This window comes from Arvicanthis niloticus, chromosome 10 (genome assembly GCF_011762505.2).
Source record: "Arvicanthis niloticus isolate mArvNil1 chromosome 10, mArvNil1.pat.X, whole genome shotgun sequence".
Lineage (NCBI taxonomy): Eukaryota > Metazoa > Chordata > Mammalia > Rodentia > Muridae > Arvicanthis > Arvicanthis niloticus.
Window position 1 is genome coordinate 73,191,872 of NC_047667.1, and position 24,983 is coordinate 73,216,854.

At 39.4% G+C, this 24,983-nt stretch overlaps 1 protein-coding gene across 1 annotated transcript; it reads right to left on the reverse strand.

Annotated features, from left to right (window-relative positions):
* Positions 1-728: 728 nt before the first annotated feature.
* On the reverse strand, positions 729-24,983 carry LOC117716500 (serpin B13). Its single transcript, XM_034513545.2, has 8 exons — positions 24,718-24,983; positions 24,159-24,215; positions 15,692-15,694; positions 6,276-6,404; positions 5,791-5,908; positions 4,241-4,383; positions 3,906-4,061; positions 729-2,540 (listed from the first exon to the last, which is right to left on the reverse strand). The coding sequence occupies exons 1-8, from the start codon at positions 24,892-24,894 to the stop codon at positions 2,139-2,141; spliced, it is 1,185 nt and encodes a 394-aa protein (XP_034369436.2). The 5' UTR covers positions 24,895-24,983; the 3' UTR covers positions 729-2,138.

The following is a 24,983-nucleotide window of genomic DNA, read 5'->3' on the forward strand; positions in this document are numbered from 1 at the left end:
TACTTTAAGGGATGGTCACAGGCCAGGCATGGTGACGTGTGCCTTTAATCCAAGTACACAGTGAGTCATGAGTATAAAGACCTTGTCTCAAAACAGAAAGAAAGGAAAGAAGAAAGGGAGGGAGGGAGGGAGGATGAAAGGAAGGGAGAAAAAGAAACTACAGTAAGATACAATGCCACATTCTCTAGAATATACTTGTTAAATTTTAAAGATTATAAATACTGACAAAGATGTAAAGAAACTAATTCGTTTTGGTTTATGTTTTTTAGATAGCATCCTACAGGCATGGAACTCAGCCTTAGATCAGGCAGACCTCCTCTCTCAGAGAATCTCTGCCTCCCTCAGTACTGAGACTAAAGCTGCACACCACTATGCCCTGGATAAATCCATTATACTTTGCTGCAGGATTGTAAAATAGGGCAATTCGACATTTTTTTCAAAATGGTAACCATAAAGATGACATATGGTCCAGTATAATCAAAGAGACATGGGAACATATATTCATGAAAAACAAAAAACATACACACACAATTATTCATAATGGCTAATAAATGTTTATCAACTGATAATTGACTAAACAAAACCTGATACATCTGTACATGAAATGTTAAACATAATAAAGAACTGAGCACTGATACGTGCAAAGACTTGGATACATTTTAAATCATTGTGGTAGGTGAAAGGGGATCAGATAACAAAGGATCATCTGTTATACAATGTTACTTATGTTACGTATCCAGAACAGAAAAAATCCATAAACTCAACAAAGAGTAATGTTTTCCATTAGTTAACGGACAAAGGAATGAGAAGTGGATGTTATTGGGCTTGGAGGTTATTTCTGAAACATTAAAAATCAACGAATTCATAACTTGTTTGTTGATAGCTCAAGAAAAAAATGTTTAAGATATCAGCAATGTGATCTTACTAAAACTTGATAAAACTGAAATATTGTCTAAAATGCAGTGTCAGCAAAACACATAGGCGTGTCCAAACGCCACTCCAAGAAAGAGTTAGCTGATTACCAATAAACATGCCAAAGGGAACAGGGAAGCCCATGACGTCTCAAACCAAAAGAACTACAAAGAAAGGCTGAGAGCGGGAGAACCGGCCTTGCAGGAAAAGCACACCAGCGGGTGATCCAATACCAACCGCTCAGCCCTGAAACCACACGCATGACTGACTTGGTACAAACTGAGCGGATTATGTTTAGGAATGCATATGCGTGTATATATGCGTACCAACAGTTAATGAATAAGAGTGCCACGGATTTGAAACAGAGAAACGGAGACTATATGAGAGGGCTTGAAGGGAGGAAGAAATTTTGGAGCTATTTTATAATCTGAAAAACAAAGAAAAAAAAATTTTTTAAATGTCGTCTGACTGTAGCCATCCCTCACTCAAAAATCCAATACAAAACTTAAAGAAAGAAAAAGGCTGCTCTTCTAAAGGGTAGTCCAAATTTTTCCTCTCCAAAGCCCAAAAGACTTACAGGGTTAGAATACTGATCAGGTATGCTTACATTCACAATTATTTCTAATACCAAAACGTTTCTGAAACTGACAGTGGGGAATAGACTCTCAGAATGGAGGGCAAAACCGAGGAAATCTCTCTGACTGGCATACTCTTATTTAATTTGTTCTGGTATTTAACTTCTATACTCGACTGGAATGTTTCTAAATTCTCTTTCCTGAATACAGGTCCCCAGTACCTAACGGGGGAAAAAAAAAACACATTAGCTACTAAATTTTTTTATTTTACTTCTGCCTTACAATATGCCAAGACAATACACGTGGATAAACCCTAAAGTCCTCCATAGAGTCCATACTCTTCATTTAAAAAACAAAACAAAACAAACAAACAAATAAACAAGATCCCTCCCTCAGGGACGCTCCTGGTACTGATGGACTTTTGAAGGAAAATAAGGTAAGAATTTAGCTTAAGCTGACTGACCCTCTGAGTGATGCTCACATGATTGATTCACTTTCAAACAAATTATGAAAACATGCTGTTGCTGCCATTGTGCCTGATTTAGCACTGAGGTCCGAGCACAAACAAAGGACTTTGAAGCGCTTACATGAACCCCACGGCCTGTCAACCCTGAGTGCGGTTTGCTGCTCTAATGTTCCAGCTTGACTATCTTAGGGAGAAGAAAACTTGCCGAAAAAGAGAATGTTGTCAGACTCTCTGTGCCTGATAAAGAACAAGAATGGATGGTTACAGTGCACAGGTTCGCAGCTTGAAGCTAACAAGACCTTGAAGCCCACTCCAGTGCCTGCAGTGGCCTCAACACCTTCCTCTGTCACCACCAAGAAGGATCTGTGCAGGAAATTCTGGGCATGCAACCCGGAGTGCACAGACATTTCTGAGTAGTCTGCATGCTCACTGAAGGCTCTGAAAACGCCTACAGCTTCCAGCATGGGTTTCAGATCATAGGTCTCCTCCACTCGCAAGCGGGGCAGGTGCAGGTCCACTCTCCTTTGCTCCAGGTGTCCGGGGCTGGTCCATTCCACCAGCTTCTCAGGAGATATTTTATCGATTATCTACAGTTGGAAAGGGATCCAAGAGCCTTTTAAACTCCACACACTGGCTTGAGCCAGCCAGAAAGCGTTACTATTAGAAATAAATGCAGACTATCCATTTCACTCTGTTGTCTACAGAAAAGACTATTGTCTTATATTCTCTATTTTCCTGTATTATATTATCTGCATGTAGCATGAAGTGAATTTTTCAAACCAAAAGCAAAACATTTCAAATTCTGCATTTTCATTTCTGCTCTCCTTCAGTTTCTCTATATGTGTGAATACATGTAGTAACAGTGGACTGTCTCCTCTTTATCTATTTAACTTTTTACACTGTAAGTCTCCCATAAACTGATAAAGTTACATAATCCTTCTGCCAAGTCCTAAGTGTTAGTCAACATTATTTATGCCCCTTACAGACATCTAATATGTATGAAGCATCATAATATCTGCTGATAAATTCTGCAGAGAGAAAGTTAACAATCACTATAAATTGCAAATCAGGCACCCTACTGTATTCAACGTTGAAAGTGAAATTGCTGATATGATTAACAAAGCCAGTGTTCATCTTCTGAACCACTTCTTTAGAGTGATACCCAGAAAGAGAGGTGTGTGTGTGTGTGTGTGTGTGTGTGTGTGTGTGTGTGTGTGAAGCTCCAATGCATGTCCCATGTTGTTCCACAATATTATTCAACTTACAAAGCTGGCAACACTCCATAGCACATATTAAATTCAGTGAGTGCCTTCTGTGCCCTCCACACATGCTAGGCTGCACTTCCCTACTCATAGAAAAATGCCACGTATTAAGCCCCAGAGGCTAATTTAATACATGAGAATACTGAGTAACAAAGAAGTTTGGGAGATTTATGTTTGGAAAAATAACTTATAGAATAAGTATTTGGAGCTACAACTTCCTGGTGTTCAAAACACAAAACACTAGCCTAGACACTGTTTTGAAAAAGAAGGGGGTTGGACCTAAGTCAAGAATAAGGATTAACAGAAATCTTAAATTCAAAACCCAAGGGTTTGCTGAATTGCATGCAAAATCTCTATATTCATGGATATATAGCTTTCCAGGTGAAATGTCCATAGGCATTAATTACTCCTCAAAAGGCTAGAGAGTCTTCAGAACCCCAGCCCCAATACAACTTAAAATATTCATTTAGTTTATCTCAATGCAAGTGCATGGTAGTTCTGCTCAGTAAGTCTATTCTTTGACAGAGATCAGTGGGTAGCCACTTCACAAAGTGAGAAATACTTCCTAAGTGACACAGCCAGGCATCAAATGTGCAGAAGCCTTGTTTCCAGGTTCGCTGGCTACAGGGGATGCAACACAGAGTGATAGAAAATGGTGTAGACCAGGAGATGCCAAGGTTTACGGTTTACCTTCTCCAGACCATCTATGTCATTGGGCAGAAGCACAAACATGCTGAGATCGTTGTTTTTGTATGGAATCCCCACGAGTTTAGCCTGCAGGTCCTCTAAGTGGGTGAAGCTGAAGGAGCCGCACTGAGCCATCATGTGCACAGGTTTCCTCGTGTTCTTCAACAGATAAACAGAAACAAAGTTGTTAAAGTCAAAGTCATTCGGCATCCAAGTAGCCCGTGGAAATAATACACCCTCAAGCAGTGCCAACCGTCTGGGTAACTGAATAAGCATTTGGCCAAATGTCATTAGACTGTGCATGCCAGATCTAGGCAGACATACATAAAGAACCATACCTTACTCAGCCAGAAGTCCTCTTCCTTGGTATTTTCTTTCTTAAATTCTCTGTCCCACAGGCCTTTAAAATAAACTGTATTTATTAGCACCAGCTTGGTGGAGCTGTTCAAAGAGCCTTCTGGAAACAGGTCCTTGACTTTTTCTGGGAAAAAAAAATAAATAAAAGGAACAGAAAAGACTGGTTTGTCCTGCAAACCATGAACTGTGTGTGGTCGGTGTGGATGTGGGTGGACTTGGCTAATCATTAGCACTGCAGGCAAGTGAACACCTGAGGGGCCTTGAACACCTAAGGGGCCTTGCTCACCCAGGCTTTGCTGGCAGGGTCAGTGGGGAGTTTCTCATATTGTCTGTTTCCATGCAGCTGTACTTACTGACAACTGAGGAAACTTATTTACACTCTCTGTGCCTCGGTTTCCAGATTTATAAAACAGAAATATTCAGATATATGAATAGAGTCCTCACAGCTGTGATTTAGAAGTTACTTATTTTATTAGAAACAGAATTTTGTATTATATATTTGAGATGGGGTGCTTGCCTGTGCACCTCAAAGTCCAACATCAGATTATCTTCCACTAACACACTCCACCTTGACAGAGATGTTTCCTGACTGGAGCTCAGTACTTCAAGTAAGCTAGCTGGTTAACAAGTGTCTACCTCTCCCCACCCTGCAACCCACAGTGCTAGTTACAGATGCGCCCCACTATCCTCAGCTTTGACACTTATCTGCAGATCTGAACCCTGGTATTTCTGCTATATATGGGTGTCTCCTCAGCCCCAGAAATTTACATTTTGGATTCTTGTTCAGTTCTCACCACACTAAATACTGAAAAACTGTTCAGCTGACTTTTCAGTAGACTCCTATTTTCTGATTGCTTTAATTTTCTTGCTTTAGATAAAATACTAAGAAAACTATTCACTGATAGGACATACATATTTCATTAAGAGGTAATAGAAAATGGTATTGCTCCCCAAAGAGTATTTCCATCTTAATGTTTCTTATATGTTTGATTTATAATAGGATAAAAAGAGAAGAATGAGGGAGATTTGATTCCTCAAATCTTCTATTGTGGAAAGTTCTGAAGGTTTAATCATTCCTACAAGGTGCCCACATGTAAAAGAGACCCAAGTGACCCTAGCTGTAGACAGCAGATGGGTCCTGTTGGAAGAGCTGTATGCACCTCACTTTACAGAGAAAGTGGAAATCTTCTATGCCATCTGCACTGAAAGTCCAAGACTCAGAAAGAAGTCCGTGGTACAGTGAGTAAGCTAAAGGCAAGCATGGCACCAGCCCTGAGACTGAGAAGGCAGTATGAGTCACAGCCTGTGCAAACAATTCCCCACCGTTGCATCTCTCTACACATACTGAAGTCATTCTGTCCTCTGCAGCACCCTATGCCGATCTTTGCCTGTATGTACAATTCTGCCAAACCCATCTCTAGCTTCTCCCAAAGCTTATCCATCTGGCATCTGTGTGGCATCAAGCCCTAGGCTTTGGTCAGAGCCGGTGATCAAGAAGTGTTTCTTGGTGAAAACCCAATTTATACTTTACCATTTGTGTGGCTTTCAACCCAGGAATTTATCTTCTTTCGACTTTCGTCTGCAGCATTTACAAAATCAACAGGCTCCAGAGATGCATGGTAATGTTTTTCAACATAATCTATGTATTTCTTTGTTAAAGAAATAGAAAGAGATTGAAGAATTTACTTATTAAGCACAAATGCCTCTTACTAAATGTGTCTGTTCATTAGGATAACTAACATCAAAACCTGGACCTTTAGGTCCTGAGAAAAATGTTTCTCATTTTCTCCTCCATGCGTGGTCATGCAGGTGCAATATGATTAAAGAAAAAGCCAGGTATAGACTCAGAAGACTAAAAAGGGAACTGCTTGTCAGGAAAGCAGGCTAGAAAGACGGGTGAAAGAGTCCCATGGCAAGCAGCCAACATGGCAGCATGGCCCCAGGACTCAGTCCTAGCAGGAATACTGGCCATTTGTTGCTACCACATACAGATGCGGCAAACACAGCAGAACTTACTTGACGGAAGAGGTATGTTTTTTCTCCGAACAGCTTGTTGCTTATGGTCAGGTCATAATCATTAGGAAATTTGCTTATTTCAGTCAAGAGCTTTTGGAATTGATGATGTGTTTCTTCTCTTCTCTCGATCTTCAAAATCAAGACAAAAAAGTCAGTGGGTTATCTTGGAAGAAGCAAGTCTAGATTCTCTTCCAAAAGAATCTGGCTACAGTCCTTCCTCTGGTGAATGAAGAATAGAGATGTCTGTTGGTCTCTGGATGTCACATGTCTTTCTGCAGAGTCAGATGCAAGCCATAACCAATCTCTGTTGCACAAAGCAGCTTTTTCCACTAGCCCCAATACCATAGATCTGTCTTTTCTGATCCAGTTTGCACTTTGGGTCTGAAATGTAACTGCTCGCTAAGTGCTTCCTGCATTTGTTTCTATCTATTTATAGACACTAAATATTTGAAAAGGGTAAATGATTCCCCAGGTAATTCCGCTCCACTAACACTTGGATATTCCTGTTTTAAATGGTGGATAATAAAGGTGATTCTTAATGGAGTAAGTCATCATTTATCAGAGCTACAAACTGGACTAAAATGAAAATTTTCCCTGTTTTTTTTTTTTTTTTTTTTTTTTTTTTTGAAAAAAAAAATCAAAGTCTTCTGGATATCTTCTATAGGATGTAGCATGTTTCTGATTGTAGTCAAGTGTGGGTATTGCATGGCAACACTGACTGAGCCAAAACACTCCATCCGAACACAGCAGAGCATCCTCTCATGACCTGTTGAGTGGGCTTCGGCTTCTTTTAGTTCACAGAGGACACAAGGAGTTACAGTTTAGTTTTAGAGTGAGTAATCTATTTCTGATTCCACGTAAGAACTGAAAAGCCATTTTCTTGTACGATACAATGCCTAAATGGTTTTTTTTTAATTTACTATTGTTTCTCTTCTTTTCATTTCTCATTCTCCTATTGACTACCACCTTTCTAGAAAAAGTAATAAACATCTGAATTTTGCAAATAATTAATCACTATTTGAAGACACTTAAATTGAATGTGTGTCCACACTGTTCTGACAGTGTGTGCAGAGCTGAATTTGACATTTGCTGCCTCCTTGCTGTTAGGAAACTTTAAGAGGCTAGCAATCAGTTGTTGATAGCTTCAGTTGATTGGGACATGTAATGAACCAGTCAGTGTATCACACCCTTTAGAATTTAAAAGTTTAATGCTCGTTAATTTTCTCAGTGAGGCATTTGTGACTAAGCTGACCTACAAATAATGGAAAAGAAGAAAAGCCTGTTTTCAAACAGGTTTGGGGGTTTAGCTTACACTATATTGGTATCCTAGGAGGCCACAACCAAAAACATTAAACTGGTCTGAAGTTGGTAAAATCCCAAGATCTTATTCCAGAAGTAAGAAAGATACCCTCATCACAAAAAGAACTACATCACAGGCTTCATTGCATCCCCAAGATGATTAACCACGTATAGGATCATGTTCCAAAATCTGACCACATCAGTCTTCACTGTATCCCAAAGATCACCAACCATCATGTTCCAAAATTATAAACTATTAACCAAGAAGTCCCAAATCAAAACTCATGGGAAGATTGTAACAACTACAACAGAGACTCAGACATTTAGTTGTTCACATGATCATCTCCAAATATTCACATTACTCTTTGGATAGAAAAAAACATCATCATGCATGGAGGATCTCAGTCCTTGATAACACGTTTAGAGAAAACATCTTCAACAAATGGTCCTGGTAAAACCAGATGTCTGGATGTAGAGAAATACAAATAGATCAGTACTTACCACCCTGAACAAAACTCAAGTCCAAATGGATCAAAGACCTCAACATAAAGCCAGATACACTGAACCTGATAGAAGAGAACATGAGGGATAACCTTTAACGCATTGGCACAGGAGACAACTTCCTGAACAGAACACCAACAGCTCAAACACTAAACTCAACAGTCAAAAAATGGGACCACATCAAACTGAAAAGCTTCTGTAGGGGAAAAGACACCATGCGAAAAGGACAGAACAGCAGCCTACAGTGAAAAGTTCTTCACCAACCCCATATCTGAAAGAGGGCTGATATTCAAATTATATAAAGAACTCAAGAACACTAAATATCATAAAAACTAAATAATCTAATTACAAAATGGAGTACAGATCCAAACAGAATTCTCAACAGAGGAATCTCTGCTAACAGAGAAGCACTTAGAGAAATGTTCAACATCCTTAGCCATCAGGGAAATGCAAATCAAAATGACTCCAACATTCCATCTTACACCTACGTGTCAAAATGGCTAAGATCAAAACTCAAGTGCCAGCCCATGCTGGCAAGGAAGTAGAGCAAGGAAAATATTCCTCCATTGGTGGTGGGAGTACAAACTTATACATCCACTTTGTAAACCATTTTGGGTTCCTCAGCAATTCCTTGAGAGCCTACCTCTAGGTCCAGATTACTCCTTCTAGGCTTATACTCAAAGGACATTCCATCTTACCACAAGCACACTTGCTCAGTTATGCATATTACAGCTTTATTCTTAATAGACAGAAACTAGAAACAACCTAGATGTTATATAACTAAAAAATGGATAAAGAAAATGTGCTACATTTACACAGCGGCATATTACTCAGCTGTTAAAAAAAATGTCATGGTGAAATGCTCAACATCCTTAGCCATCAGGGAAATGCAATTCAAAATGACCCCAGCAAAGGCAAAGGACAGAACTAGAAAACAGTCACCCTGAGTGTGTCAACCCAGACTCAGAAAGATAAATATGCCATGTATGCACTTACATGGGAATATTAGTCATTAAATAAATGATAATCAACCTATAATCCTGCAATCTGTAGATTGAGAAAGGTTAGGGATAGAAAAAAACTAGGGAGAACACATGGATCTATCTGGGAGGGGAAAGTAGAATAGATTCTACAAGTGGACTAGGGGCTTGTGGGGACAGAAACGGGGATCGAGTGAGGAATGGGGAGATGGGGTTGAGGAAGGGAATGCAGGGAGAGACCGATGAAACTGAGGGGCATTTGAGGGATAACATAGAAAGCTAGTGCAATGGAAACATCCTAAAATAAATGATAAAAATAATTTTATCCTACTGAAGTCTGCTAATAATGGGGAAGACAGTTTCAACTGACCACCTCTTGTCATCAAATGAGGCTTCCAGTAATGGAACTGGGTGGCTTTCAATCTAGTTTTTGACTAAGGGTTTCCTATGAAAATCCCCAAACATTCCAAGCTGTTGTCAAGCTAATGGGTTGCTCTTTGAAAATTGACATCAGGACCTCATTGCTGAGAACAACATGCAAACAACTTATGAACATGGAGAAGCCAAGCTGACCCCTAAGTGGAACCTTCACCCCTACACTCGAATGTCCTTGGTTTGGGAAGGTACCCTGCAGGTAAGAAAAGGGGAAACATAAACAACAACCCAGCCACAAAACCTTGGACCTACAATCTGTCCTGACTGCAAAATATGCTAGGGCAATGGTGACACAGAACTTATAAAAAGTAGCCAACCAATACCTGATTTGACTTAAAGGCAGCTCCACAAGATGGGACTCATACCTGACACTTCTCATGTGACCAAGAACCAGAGTCCTAGGGTACAACCAAACATTACTGGTCAAAAATAAATAAATAAAAAGGAACAATAAAGTGACTCCTAATATTAGTCTGCCTCATTCATAGATAAATGTCTTATTCAGTCAATATCAGAAAGGCTTTCTGCTGCAGCAGATGGGAGCAGATACAGAGACCCACAGCCAGAAATTATACAGAGAAAGCGTCCTTGGAACACATAGTTCTAGATGGAATATCTCCATTAAATCCCTCCCATCAGAGCTCAAAAACCTCTCGGAAGAGGAGGTGGAAAAGTATAAGAGCCAGAGAAGACAGAAGACACAGACAAACAAGGCCTTCTAAATCAACTGAGCAAAGCTCGTACGTACTCACAGATACTGAAGCAGAAAGCACAGGACCTGCATTGGATTGCACAAGCTCCTCTGCATACATATCATGCCTTTCAGCTTAGTATTTTTATGGGACTCCTGAGTGTATGAACAATAGGGTCATTGATTCTTGTGCCTTCTCCTAGAGCTTTTTTTCCTTCTGGTAGGTTGCATTGTCCAACTTCAGTGTGATGGGTTTTGTTTTATCTTACTATATGGAATTCTGTTGTATTTTGTTGCTGTCTTTTAGAATAAGATAACTGTTCTTTTTTTAATAAGAGTCAGAAAAGGAGTGGATACAGATAGAAGAGGGTGAGTGGAAAAAATAAAAAGAGTAGAAGGAGGTGAAACTGTAATCAGGATGAATTATATGAGAAAGAGATCTATTTTGAATAGAAGAGGGGAAATGTTTAAGAAACAAGTGATTACTCTATGCCCCAGAGCTACAACTGGGAGCAGGAGGCCCTCAGGACCCACCAAGCACCCAAACCCCACCCCTGCAGAATACCACTCCCCTTCCACCCCAGCCTGGTTCATGTGGCTGGGGCAGACACCTGGCTGGTCTGCTCCCATGAAGACACCATATCCTGAGACATTCTAGAGGAGACACTGCACCCAGAGCAGCTGGAGCTCAGGATCACAGGATCACAGGGACATCTGGACCCTGAGAAGTTCTGATACAAGAAAGGTAACTGGAAAGACAGGCTCCACTCAGAGACAGTGAGTACAGGTAGCACTAAAGTTAACCAGATGGGGAAAGGCAAGCACAAGAACATAAGCAACAGAAACCAAAGTTACCTGGCATCATCAGAACCCAGTTCTCCCACCATAGCAAGCTTTGGATACCCCAACGCACCGGAAAACCAGGATTCAGAATGAAAATCACTTCTCATGGTGATGATAGAGGACTTTAAGAAGGACATAAATAACTCCCTTAAAGAAGTACAGAAGAACTTCTGTAAACAGGTAGAAGCCCTTAAAGAGGAAACACAAAAATCCCTTAAAGAAGTGCAAGAAAATGCAACCAAACAGATGAAGAAATTAAACAAAAACATCCAGGATCTAAAAATGGAAGTAGAAACAATTAAAAAAATCTCAAAGGGAGACAATGCTGGAGATAGAAAACCTAGAAAGAGATCAGGAGTCGTAGATGGAAGCATCATCAACAGAATACAAGAGACAAAAGAGAGAATCTCATGTGCAGAAGATACCATGGAATACATTGACACAACTGTCAAAGAAAATGCAAAATGCAAAAAACTCCTAACCCAAAACATCCAGGAAATCCAGGACACAATAAGAAGGCCAAACCTAAGGATAATAGGTATAGATGAGAGTGAAGATTTCCAACTTAAAGGGCCAGTAAATATCTTCAACAAATTATAGAGGAAAACTTCCCTAACCTAAAAAAAAAAGAGATGTCCATGAATATACAAGAAGGCTACAGAACTCCAAATAGACTATACCAGAAAAGAAGTACTTCTCATCACATAATAATCAAAACATCAAATGTACAAAACAAAGAAAAAATACTAAAAGCAGTAAGGGAAAAAGGTAAAGTAACATATAAAGGCAGACCTATAAGAATTACACCAGACTTCTCACCAGAGACTATAAAAGCCAGAAGATCCTGGACTGATATCATACAGACCCTAAGAGAAAACCAATGCCAGCCCAGACTACTATACTCAGCAAAACTCTCAATCAATATTGATGGAGAAACCATGATATTCCAAGACAAAACCAAATTTACACAATATCTTCCCACAAATCCAGCACTTCAAAGGATAATTGATGGAAAACTTCAACACAAGGAGGGAAACTACAACCTAGAAAAAGCAAGGAAGTAATCTTCCAACAATCCCAAAAGAAGATAGTTACAAAAACATAATTCCACCTCTAATAACAAAAATAACAGGAAGCAACAATCATTTTTCCTTAATATCTCTTAATATCAATGGACTCGGGGGCTGGAGAGATGGCTCAGTGGTTAAGAGCACTGACTGCACTTCCAGAGGTCCTGAGTTCAAATCCCAGCAACCACATGGTGGCTCACAACCATCTGTAATGAGATCTGATGCCCTCTTCTGGTGTGTCTGAAGACAGCTACAGCGTACTCATAATAAATAAATAAATAAATAAATAAATAAATAAATAAATATTAAAAAAAAATATCAATGGACTCAATTCTCCAATAAAAAGATGTAGACTGTCAGACTAAATACATAAAGAGGACCCAGAATTTTGCTGCATACAGAAAACACACCTCTGTGAAAAAGACAGACACTACCTCAGAGTAAAATGATAGAAAACAATCTTCCAAGCAATTGGTCCCAAGAAACAAGCTGGAGTAGCAATTATAATATAAAATAAAATTGATTTTCAACCAAAAGTAATAAAAAAGATAAAGAAGGACACTTCACATTCATCAAAGGAAAAATCTAGCAAGATGAACTCTCAGTTCTGAACATCTATGTACCAAATGCAAGGGCACCCACATACATAAAAGAAACTTTATCAATGCTCAAAACATACATTGCACACCACACAATAATAGTGGGGGATTTCAACACCCCACTCTCAGCAATGGACAGATCATGGAAATAGAAACTAAACAGAGATACAATGAAACTAACAGAAGTTATGAACCAAATGGATTTAACTGATATCTATAGAACATTTCATCCTAAAACAAAAGAATATACCTTTTTCTCAGCACTTCATGGTACCTTCTCAAATAGAACATATAATTGGTCACAAAACAGGCCTCAACAGATACAAAAAGATTGAAATAATTCCTTGCACCCTATCAGACCACCATGGACTAAGGCTGGTCTTTAATGACAAAAACAACAGAAAGCCCACATACACGTGGAAACTGAACAAGCTCTACTCAATGATGACTTGGTCAAGGAAGAAATAAAAAAAGAAATTAAAGACTTTTTAAAATTTAATGAAAATGAGGACACATCATACCAAAACTTGTGAGACTCCATGAAAGCAGTGCAAAGAAGAAAACTCATAGCTCTAAGTATCTACAAAAAGAAACTGGAGAGAACATACACTAGCAGCTTGACAGCACACCTGAGAGCTTCAGAACAAAAAGAAGTAAATACACTCAAGAGGAGTACATGGCAGGAAATAATCAAACTCAGGGCTGAAATCAACCAAGTAGAAACAGAAAGAACTATACAAGATATCAACAAAACCAGGAGCTGGTTCTTTGAGAAAATCAACAAGATAGATAAACCCTTAGCCAGACTAACCAAAGGGCACACAGATAGTATCCAAATTAATAAAATCAGAACCAAAAAGGCAGACATAACAACAAGAACAGAGGAAATTTAAAAAAATCATCAGATCCTACTACAAAGGCCTATACTCAACAAAATTGGAAAATCTGGATAAAATAGACAACTTTCTAGACAGATACCAGCTACCAAAATTAAATCAGGAGCAGATAAACCATCTAAACAGTCCCATAACCCCTAAAGAAATAGAAGCAGTCATTAAAAGTCTCCCCACCAAAAAAAGTCTAAGACGAGATGGTTTTAGTGCAGAATTCTATCAGACCTTTAAGGAAGACTTATTACCAATTCTCTTCAAACTATTCCACAGAATAAAAACACAAGGAACAATACCCAATTAATTCTATGAACCTACAATTGTGCTCATACCTAAACCTCACAAAGACCCAACAAAGAAAGAGAACCTCAGACCAATCTCTCTTATGAATATTGATACAAAAATACTCAATAAAATTCTTGCAAACCGAATCCAAGAACGCATCAAAACAATCATCCATCATGATCAAGTCAGCTTCATCCCAGGAATGCAGGGATGGTTCAATATTCAGAAATCCATCAATGTAATCCACTATATAAACAAACTCAAAGAAAAAAACCACATGGTCATCTCACTAGATGCTGAGAAAGCATTTGACAAAATTCAACATCCCTTCACGTTAAAAGTCTTGGAAAGATCAGGAATTCAAGGCCCATACCTAAACATAGTAAAAGCAATATACAGCAAGCCAGTAGCCAACATCAAACTAAATGGAGAGAAACTTGAAGCAATCCCACTAAGATCAGGGACTAGACAAGGCTGCCCACTCTCACCTTACCTATTCAATATAGTACTGGAAGTCCTAGCCAGAGCAATTAGACAACAAAAGGAAGTCAAAGAGATACAAATAGGAAAGGAAGAAGTCAAAATGTCACTATTTGCAGATGATATGATAGTATACTTAAGTTACCCTAAAACTTCCACCAGAGAACTCCTAAACCTGATAAACAACTTCAGCAAACTGGCTGGATATAAAATCAACTCAAACAAATCAGTAGCCTTCCTCTACTCAAAGGATGAACAGGCTGAGAAAGAAATTAGGGAAATGACACCTTTCACAATAGTCACAAATAATATAAAATATCTTGGAGTGAATCTTACCAAGCAAGTGAAAGATCTGTATGACAAGAACTTCAAGTCTCTCAAAGAAATCAAAAAAGATCTCAGAAGATGGAAAGATCTCCTATGCTCCTGGATTGGCAGGATTAATTTAGTAAAAATGGCAATCTTTCCTAAAAAAATCTACAGATTCAATGCAATCCCCATCAAAATTCAAAATCAATTCTTCATAGAGATAAAAAGAGCAATTTGCATATTTATTTGGAATAACAAAAAAAAACAGGATAGTGAAAACTATTCTCAACAATAAAAGAACTTCTGGGGGAATCACCATCCCTGACCTCAACCTGTACTACAGAGCAATAGTGATACATAGTATTGGTACAGAGACAGGCAGGAAGATCAATAGAATAGAATTCAAGATCCAGAAATGAATCCACATACCAATAATCACTTGATCTTTGACAAAGGAGCTAAAACCATTCTGTCGAAAAAGAACAGCATTTTCAAAAAATGGTGCTGGTTCAACTGGAGGTAAGCATGTAGAAGAATGCAAATCAATCCATTCTTATCCCCTGTACAAAGCTCAAATCCAAGTGGATAAAGAACCTTCACATAAAACCAGATATACTGAAACTAATAGAAGAGACGGTGGGAAAGACCCTTGAATAGCTAGGTACAGGGGGAAAGGTCCTGAACAAAACACCAAGAGCTTATGCTCTAAGATCAAGAATTGACAAATGGGACCTCATAAAATTGCAAAGCTTCTGTAAGGCAAAGGACACTATCAATAGGACAAAATGGTAACCAACAGATTGAGAAAAGATCTTTACCGATCCTACATCCAATAGAGGGCTAATATCTAATATATACAAAGAACTCAAGAAATTAGACTCCAGACAACCAAATAACCTTATTTTAAAAAATGGAGTACAGAGTTAAACAAAGAATTCTCAACTGAGGAAACTCAAATGGCTGAGAAACACCTTAAGAAATGTTCAACATCCTTAGTCATCATAGAAATGCAAATCAAAACAACACTGAGATACCACCTGACACCAGTCAGAATGGCTAAGATCAAAAACTCAGGTGATAGTAGATGCTGGTGAGGATGTGGAGAAAGAGAAAAACTTCTTCATTGTTGGTGGGATTGCAAGCTGGAACCCACTCTGGAAATCAGTCTGGCGGTTCCTCAGAAAATTGGACATAGCATTACCTGAGGACCCAGCTATACCACTCCTGAGCATATACTCAGAAGATGTTCCAAAACATAACAAGGACATATGCTCTACTGTGTTCATAGCAGCCTTATTTATAATAGCCAGAAGCTGGAAAGAACCCAGATGCCCTTCAACAGAGGAATGGATACAAAAAATGTGGTACATTTACACAATGGAATATTACTCAGCTATTAAAAATAATGAATTCGAGAAATTCTTAGGTAAATGGATGGAACTAGAAAACATCATCCGGAGTGAGGTAACCCAATCACAAAAGAACACACATGGTATTCACTCACTGATAAGTTGATATTAGCCCAAAAGCTTGAAATAACCAAAATTCAACTCACAGACCACATGAAGCTCATGAAGAAAAAAGACCAAGTGTGGATGCCTCGGTCCTACTTAGAAGGAATAACAAAATACTCAAGGGAGCAAATATGGAGACAAAGTGTGGGACAGAAACTGAAGGAGCGGCCATCTGGAGACCATTCCACCTGGGTATCTATCCCATGTGCAGTCACCAAAGATAGACTCTGATGTGGATGTCAAGAAGTGAATGCTGACAAGAGCTGTCTCCTTAGATGTCTGCCAGAGTCTGACATATTCAGAGGCAGATACTCACAGATAGCCATTGATCTGATCAAGGGGTTCCCAATGGAGAAATTAGAGAGAAGACTGAAGAAGCTGGAAGGGTTTGTGGCCCCATGAGGAAAGCAACAATACCAACCAACCAGAGCTTCCCAGGGTCTAAACCACTAGCCTCAGAGCACATAGGGAGGAACCCATGACTCTATCTGTATATGTAGGGAAGGATGGCCTTGTTGGTCATAGGTGGGAGAGGAGATCCTTGGTCCCATGAAGCCTGATCACCAAGTGGGGGGGTGATTCATGGGTGGGGAGGTGAGAGTGGGGGGGTAGGTGAGGGCACATCTTCATAGAAGCAGGAGGAGGGGGGATGGGATGGGGGTTCCTGGGTGGTGGGGGGAATGGGTTAAGGGGATAAAATCTAAAATGTAAATATAATACTCAATAAAATAATAAAAAAAAAAGAAACAAGTGATTGTCCATAGTTTTTAGCTTGGATTAACAAGCAACTATAATACCTAGAAATTAATATTTGATTTACATTTAATTTAAAAGCCTAGTGTTTTGGTTAGAAAGTTTATCTGTGTTATGAATGCTGAATTAGAGACCAGAGAATGGTGCTAATCCGCTGTCTCTGAATTCCACAGAGGACAAAAAAATGACAAAAAATATGCATGACATTAAGAAATCTGGGTAATAGAAGCAGTCTGAAATTTTTCTCAAAGGCAATGAAGAAAAATGGGGAAGCTTTGTTATTTAAAAGAATTTTCACTATTAATGAAAAGTATAAGGTTTTTTAATATAAAAATTTTAATTAGCTATGAATGCTGGGTTTTGTAGAGAAAAATAGTTAAATAAGAAAATAAAAATTCTTGTTGAGCTTGTCAAAAGAATATTAGAAATCATGATACAAAACTATTTTTACGTCTTATTTTATGTCAGAAAACATAAAGGGACTGCAGGGTGGGTCATCAGATGAAGTGTTTGCCTCTTACAGCTTGATGGCCCTCATTTCAGTGGCTGAGACCCACATGGCAGATGAAGATACGTGACTACTGAAGCGTATCATGGAATGTATGAATTTCTTATCCAGAAATGATAGCAAGTCAAAGTTACAGTAAATAAAAGAAGTCCATGATTAGAGATGCAGTAGTAAATTTTTTTAAAAAATAAAAAAAAAGTGTTAAATCACTACCAAGGTTGTCAACTAAACCATTGTGGCAGTAGCCCCATCCCCAGTCCAGAACTTGCCAAGTCTACTCCAGACAATGACACAGAACTATGTTCCTTTTCATCAGAGCCTCTGAGAAAGCCTTGGATTGACCTGGCTCTCAACAAGTATGAACATTCAGAAACTCCAAAATCTCCATGTAAGATAAAACTCTGAAGACCTCTGGTGCCACTCTTCATGACCACACTGTCAAAGGCCATGGGAAGAGAAATGAGAGAGGAGCTAGAGTAAACGGCTTGTTACATACAAGGGGCATCTATTCAACTGACAGATTTCTCAGAATAAAAATATTATTAAAGGGTTGGTATACTATTTAAAATGTACTCAACGGAAAAGAAAAATACTATAGAATATACCCAGAATACTATCTTCAGAAGGACAGTGTTGAGCTGTCCTTTAAAAGCAGAGGGGAGCATACAATATAAGACTAACATCCAAAATATACAAAAAACTCAAGAAGTTAAACACCAGAGAACAAATAACCCAATTTTAAAATGTTGTACAGAGATAAACAGAGAATTCTCAACTGAGGAAACTTGAATGGCTGAGAAGCACCTAAAGAAATCTTCAACATCCTTAGTCAACAGAGAAATGCAAATCAAAACAAAACACCAGTCAGAATGGCTAAGATCAAAAACTCAGGTGACAGGAGATGCTGGTGAGGATGTGGAGAAAGAGGAACACTCCTTCATTGTTGGTGGAATTGCAAGCTGGTACAACCAGTCTGGAAATCAGTCTGGCAGTTCCTCGGAAAATAGGACATGACATTACCTGACGACCCAGCTATACCACTCCTGGGCATATACTCAGAAGATACTCCAACATGGAATAAGGACACATGCCCCACTATGCTCATAGTAGCCATATTTATAATAGCCAGAAGCTGGAAAAAAACCAGATGTCCCTCAACAGGGGGATGAATACAGAAAATGTGGTACATTTACTCAATGGAATATTACTTAACTGTTAAAAACAATGACTTCATGAAATTCTTAGGCAAATGGATGAAACTAGAAAATATCATCCTGAGTGAGGTAACCCAATTGCAAAAGAACACACGTGGTATGTACTCACTGATAAATGGATATTAGCCAAAAAAGAAGCTCGGAATACCCACAATATAACTCTCAAACTATATGAAACCCAAAAAGAAAGAATAACTCTCCAAAGTGTGAATGCTACAGTCCTACTGAGAAGAGGGAAGAAAATAATCTCTGGGAAGTAGAGAGAAAGAGGGTGATCTGGGAGGGAGAGAGAAAGGAAAAGGAGGGAGGTGGGCCAGTTCAGATATGGGAGAAGATGGAGGAGAAGTACAGAGGGCCAGGAAATTGAAAGTACAATGTGTAGTAGTGGAGGAGGGGGAACTGGCGGTAGCCTCTAGAAAGTTCCAGATGCCAGGGACCCAAGAGGTTCCCAGGACCCAACAGAGAAGACATTAGCCAAAATACCCAACAAATGGGAGACAGATCCTATAGAGACCGTATCCAGTGGATAGGCATGGCCCACAGTTGAGCGATGGGGCCACCCACCCACCTAAAAAATATTAATACAGAATTCCTCCTGTCTAAAGGAAATACAGGGACACAGTGGAGCAGAGACTGGAGGAAAGGCCATCCAGAGACTGGTCCACCTAGGGATCCATCCCATCAGCAGACACCAAACCCAGACACTATTGCTGATGCCAAGAAGTGCTTACTGACAGGAGCTCAGGTATCCCCTGAGAGGCTCTGCCAGAACCTGACCAATACAGATGGAGATGTATGCAGCCAAACATCGGACTGAGCTTGGGTAACCCAATGTAGAAGTTAGGGCAAGGACTGTAGGAGCTGAAGGGGTTTGCAACCCCATAGGAAGAACAATAATATCAACCAACCACCCCCCCCCCCCCCCGCAAAGCTCCCAGGGACTAAACCTCCAATCAAAAAGTACACATGGTGGGACCCATGCTTTAGCTGCATATGCAGGATTGCCTTATTGGGCATAACTGGGAGGGGAGCCCCTTGGTCCTGTGAAGGCTCAGGGTATTACCAGCTTAGGGTAATACTAGGGCCCTGAATTAGGAATGGGTGGGCAAGTGGGGGAACACCCTCATAGATGCAGGGGAGGTGGAGGTGGAGTTGCCTGTGGAGAAGAAACTGGGAAGGGAATACCATTTGAATGTAAATAAATGAAATAACCAATAAAAATGGGGAAAAAACAAAGGGAAAATTAGTTAAATAAAACTAGGAGGCCTGATTGAAAAGTACTGAACAGAGCTTCTCAACTTAAAATGAAAAGGTGGTAAACTATATAAAAGCTAAAACTGTCTTGATACAGTAAATATACAAAAAATATAGAATCCTATAGTTCATAGAACACTTTTAAATTTGGTAGATAAATTTAAGCACAAAAATCTACATTACGAATACATGATCTAAGAAGAGGGAAGCTGTATTTTTGGTGCCATAAGGTGAAGGATGTAAGGATGTTGTATATGGTAGATGTTAGGTGATTATCAGTTTCAAATAACAGGCTGCTACGAGGTTAAATGTTCTGTCTATAAAAACGAGAAAGGAAGCAAAACTACTCTTTAATTTAAAAATCCACTAAGTAAATACAAACCTAAGTCACATTAAAAAAAAAAAAAAAAAAAAAGAAAGAAAGAAAGAAAAAAAAAAAAAAAAGCAAAGGCCAAGATAGTTTTAATCCAAATTCAACCCTGTCAAGATAATTTCTTGTGCACTGTATGGAAGCATCACCTGTCAATAAAACGCTGATGGTCTGTTAGCAAAGGTGGGACATAAAAGCTGGGCATTCTGCTAGAAAAACTGGAACTCAGTTGCAGGAGATTCGCCCGGGACTCTGAGGAAACTGATCTCATGAAACTGAGGAAAGGGGACTTGGGGCAGACGTAGAATAGTTTAAATGGGCTATATAAGTTGCAAGCTAGTCAGGGAACAATCCAAAGCTTACAGACTAGGCATTTATTCATAAATAAATAAATAAATAAGCCTCTGAGTAATTATTAAGGAGCTTGGGCATTGGTAGCAAAGCCCGCAGTTATACTACCCAATAAATCAGGCGTGTTTATGAATTATAGAAACTCATCCACAATTTTAAAAATAAATCTGGTCAAAATGCAGAGAAGTGCTCTACCATTAATGAGACTTCTATATCACATTCTCTCCTTCCAGGGCCCAAGAACCATCACAGAAGATTAAAAGCCAGAAGTTGTGAAAGACCACAACAAAAATGTCTTCAGGACATGACAAGATCTCTGTAGTCATGAACTCATAATAGCTGTGGTTGCCTTCACAGGACCTACACAAGGTTGGGGTTCCAACATAGAGATTGGGAGGGGGGTTAGGAGCCCCAACCCCTAACTCAGAAGCTATGGACAGTTGGTGGATTCCTCAGGAGAGAAAGTCAGCCTTCCTTAAGCTGTTGCCCATGGTCAGTGGATGATACTCCAGTGGATGGCACTGCATCCATGAGCATATGGACAGCATAAACTAGACTCCATGGCTCATTGAAATTAAAAAAAAAAACAAAGAGGAAATGAAGGTGAAAGGGAAAACTCAGAGATGGGAGATCTGTGAGGAAGTGGGGAGGGGTAAATATGATCAGTACACTGCGAACATGAGAAAAGTTTGGAAAATTTAGTAAAATATTATATACTTAAAGTAAGCCTACACCCATCTTATGAGTCTAGTGTTATTTTGATACTGAAGCCACACAAAAATGTTCAAGAAAAAATTTTGCTGACATCATAGCATTTTTTTAAAACTAATAAAATATTAGTAAACTAAGTCTATTTGATTTTTAGATATCATGACTAAGTATATTATCCCACAAATAAAAGATTTGTCACGAGAAATTCCTTTAAGAAAACCAATTCAAAGGACATAGAAAAGTCGTATGCTCACTAGTAGCAACAGAAAATAGAGACACAATACATGTATTCACACATTCCCAAAGGCTGTAAGCCTATGGGATTTCAAGCCTTGACTAAAGCTTTGGACAGCTGAATGAAATTATGAAATGAACCTCTAATCGCTAATGAGAGTGATAATCGTTGATGCAGTCCCATTAGCAAACAGCTTAGTAGCAATTAATTCTTATTAACATTTGCACATAGATGTGAACCTCACATATAATACAAACTCCTTAGTAACTATGTTTTAAAGGTTACAAAAAGCAGATGAGTAACTAAAGAAAATATCACACATACACAGCTGAACACTATTTAGCCATTAAAAACTCTTGCCCTTTGATACAGCATGAAATAACCTAGAGAATTCTATGTTGCATGAAATAAGCCAAGCATAAAAAAAAACACACATTCCACATTGCCCCACTCATATGGAGAATCTGACATTGTTCTCACGGTAGAGAGTAAACGCTGTTTACCAGAGGTGGGGTAGACAGGAGGAAAGAAATCAGGGGGTGATATTGGGTCAGGGAATATATGCTTATCCTCAGAGAGAAGGGATATTTTAAAAATCCTGTCTAGTACAGACAAACAGAGAGTCAGTAAGTGACTTTCTAGGGCCCGGGGATAAAGGAGAAGTGACAAGTGGAGGAAAGGGAAGGGAAGATGGGATCAGTGCTGGTGGCTATGGAGATCCCAAAGAACATGGGATCTTATCTCCACCCTGTATTTGATCCCGGGTATCAGCACAGCAAGTAAAAATCACCTGTAAAAATGAGCAAGCTAGGTCTACAGTGTTGGTCCAAAAATAACCACACTGCAAAAAATGATGGCAAAAGCTGTCCTATGTAACAAAATAAGAAGTACATTGCGATAATGAATCCCTAATTCAGGAGAATGGAGCCTGCACGCTCAAGAGAGAAGGTTTATGTCCGGGGACGTAGGGCAGTGCATCGTGGATTGATAACCTCTTATTTTTCACACTTGGAGAGGAACTCATTACATCATTCCTTCTACCTTCCAAGGTAGTCTTGAGATCTTAACATCACTTTGTAACAGAAAGATTCAGAATATTCTGAATTCATGTGATAATCAAGTGGTAAGTTGCCAAGGGCTGACACTGGACCTTACTCATCAGTTTCTTCATCTGTTAAAAAAGGAGATTGAATGGTCTAGCCTCAGCTCCCAAAATCTCCTGAGGAAGGGACAAAGATGATTCATGGTGGAATAGTACAGGTTAGACCTGCCTAAAGCTGAAAGTCAACTTCCACCCAGTTCTGAAGCTCTTCCAGGAGAAGGGCATCTGTCCTAGGTAAAATGCCTTGTCTAATCCTCAGGACGATTCTGTAGACATTACTATGCTAAGAAAAGTAAGTATTGCAATTGATCTAGCAGGGGAGCAGTCACCTGACATAACTCAGTTATACAATCCAGAGAAAGAAGTCCACAATTAAAACTGAGCCACCCAGACAACCCAGATTGTGAAACTAACAGATCACAATGTCAAGAGGTTCAAAGAATGACTTTAAGAAAGGTACTGGGTTGTGATTAGTGTTGGAGCCAGTGTGCCCTTCTGAGGGCTCTGCTCGCCTCCTGATGCTAACCCTGACCTAATGGGCCTTATGCCCACCCTGTACTTGGTATGACCAAGCAAGAGATACCAGAGCACTAGACCTGGAAGAGGATCAATAGTCCTGTGCTGATATTATTTAAGGAAACACTAGCAGGAGGGGCAAAAATTAATTCCATTTAGCAACAATTAATTTAGATTAACACTACTGGGTGAGTTAAATGCATGATCTAAAAGATTTTATTGGAAATGTCACAGAGGATTAAAGAAAGTGAATTACTTGCCGAAGTCTCATGGTCCTGACAAGCCCAAGCCAGAACTTGACCCAATTCTCCTTAACTCCAAAGCTACTGTAACTTTTCAGTGTGTCAGTATTCATAGTGACTGCTGGCTGTTGTGGTTTCTTCTTATTGGAAATTTAGTTTGTGTGCAGTCCAAATACTGTGATTGGAGATGGTGTTTCATCCTGGAGTTCACATTCTAAAAGCCTACACCAGGTATAGTGGTGTCAAGAGGGGAAACACTTATGGGACCTGGTGATTAGGTCACCCAAGACACCACCCTCAGAAAAGGCTAATGAGAGTCTCCCAGAGGAAGTTAGCTCTCTGAGAGTAGATTTCATATAGCAAGACCAGCCACAAGCTCAGGCTCTTCTGTGTGACACCAGCGTTCCTCCTCCTTACATTATAGTGCATTCCAGAAGACTCTCTGCAAAACCAAACAGATAAAGCCACCCAATCTGTGACTTCCAAGCCCCAAACCAGGAGCTTTTGAGCAAGCTCTTATTTAAAAAACTTCTAGCCTCTAGGACTTTGTTATAGCAACAGAAAATAAACTGATATGCCTAAAAATATGATTTGGCTCCAGTGACCACTACTTGAGAGTAAGTGTGATGTACACGGCACTAGCCTCTTCCATTCCTAATCCTTCTCTGCATGGATCCTACATCTGAAAGGTAATCAATCACACTGAAAGGTGTTTAACACATGTGTCCCACCTCTTTTTCTTCAGACTTAATTTTGGAGTTGTCTGTGCCTTGTTCAGAGTAAAGTATCTAGCAAAAAGAAAATATTATTATTATTATTATTATTATTATTGTCAAAATAGACAGAAATTTCACATGTTCAAGGGAAGGCTGATACTCATGTTTTCAATGGTATACAGGCAACAACATCTCTTTGAAGCCCGGGAATGTCTAGGTTGCCCATTGACATCTTCAGAGGAGCCTAGTGATGGGCTCATTTGGGACTTCATCTTTGACATGTCATCTAGGCCAAATAGAAATTCCATAGGTGATCACAGTTACATTGGGCTTTCATATTCTCTTTAACTATGAGAATAATGGCTTTTGAAAATACTATTTATCATAATTCTACTTAAAGGAATGCCAAGCATCAAAGAGCAAATGGGACCTAGACAGGGAAAAGGCCTTCCCTGACAGACCTGAAACTACATTTTCATCAGCAGGTCACGTTGCACACATTTTTTCAAGGCAATGCTAGGAGGTTAAATCTCAAAACCAAGTCTCTGACTGAGAAGGAAAGGATGCTCCCCACCTTCTGTAACTCAGAGGCAGTGGCTCCTTGGCTCCCCAGGAGGATCATGGCAAGGGCTGTTGAGATGCCCAAAGGGGAAAAAAGGACGTTGCCATCATTTGTTTTATCCGGTTCTTTGAAAAGATCAAACAGGAACTGTGTGGTTGCTGTGCCTTGTGAGTCCATGATGGTTTCCATGTAATCTGGAACAGCAATAACAATCAACACGTCTGGACTGGGCTGCTTTATGCTTCTGTTATTCTTTCCTTCATTTATCCAGAACACTG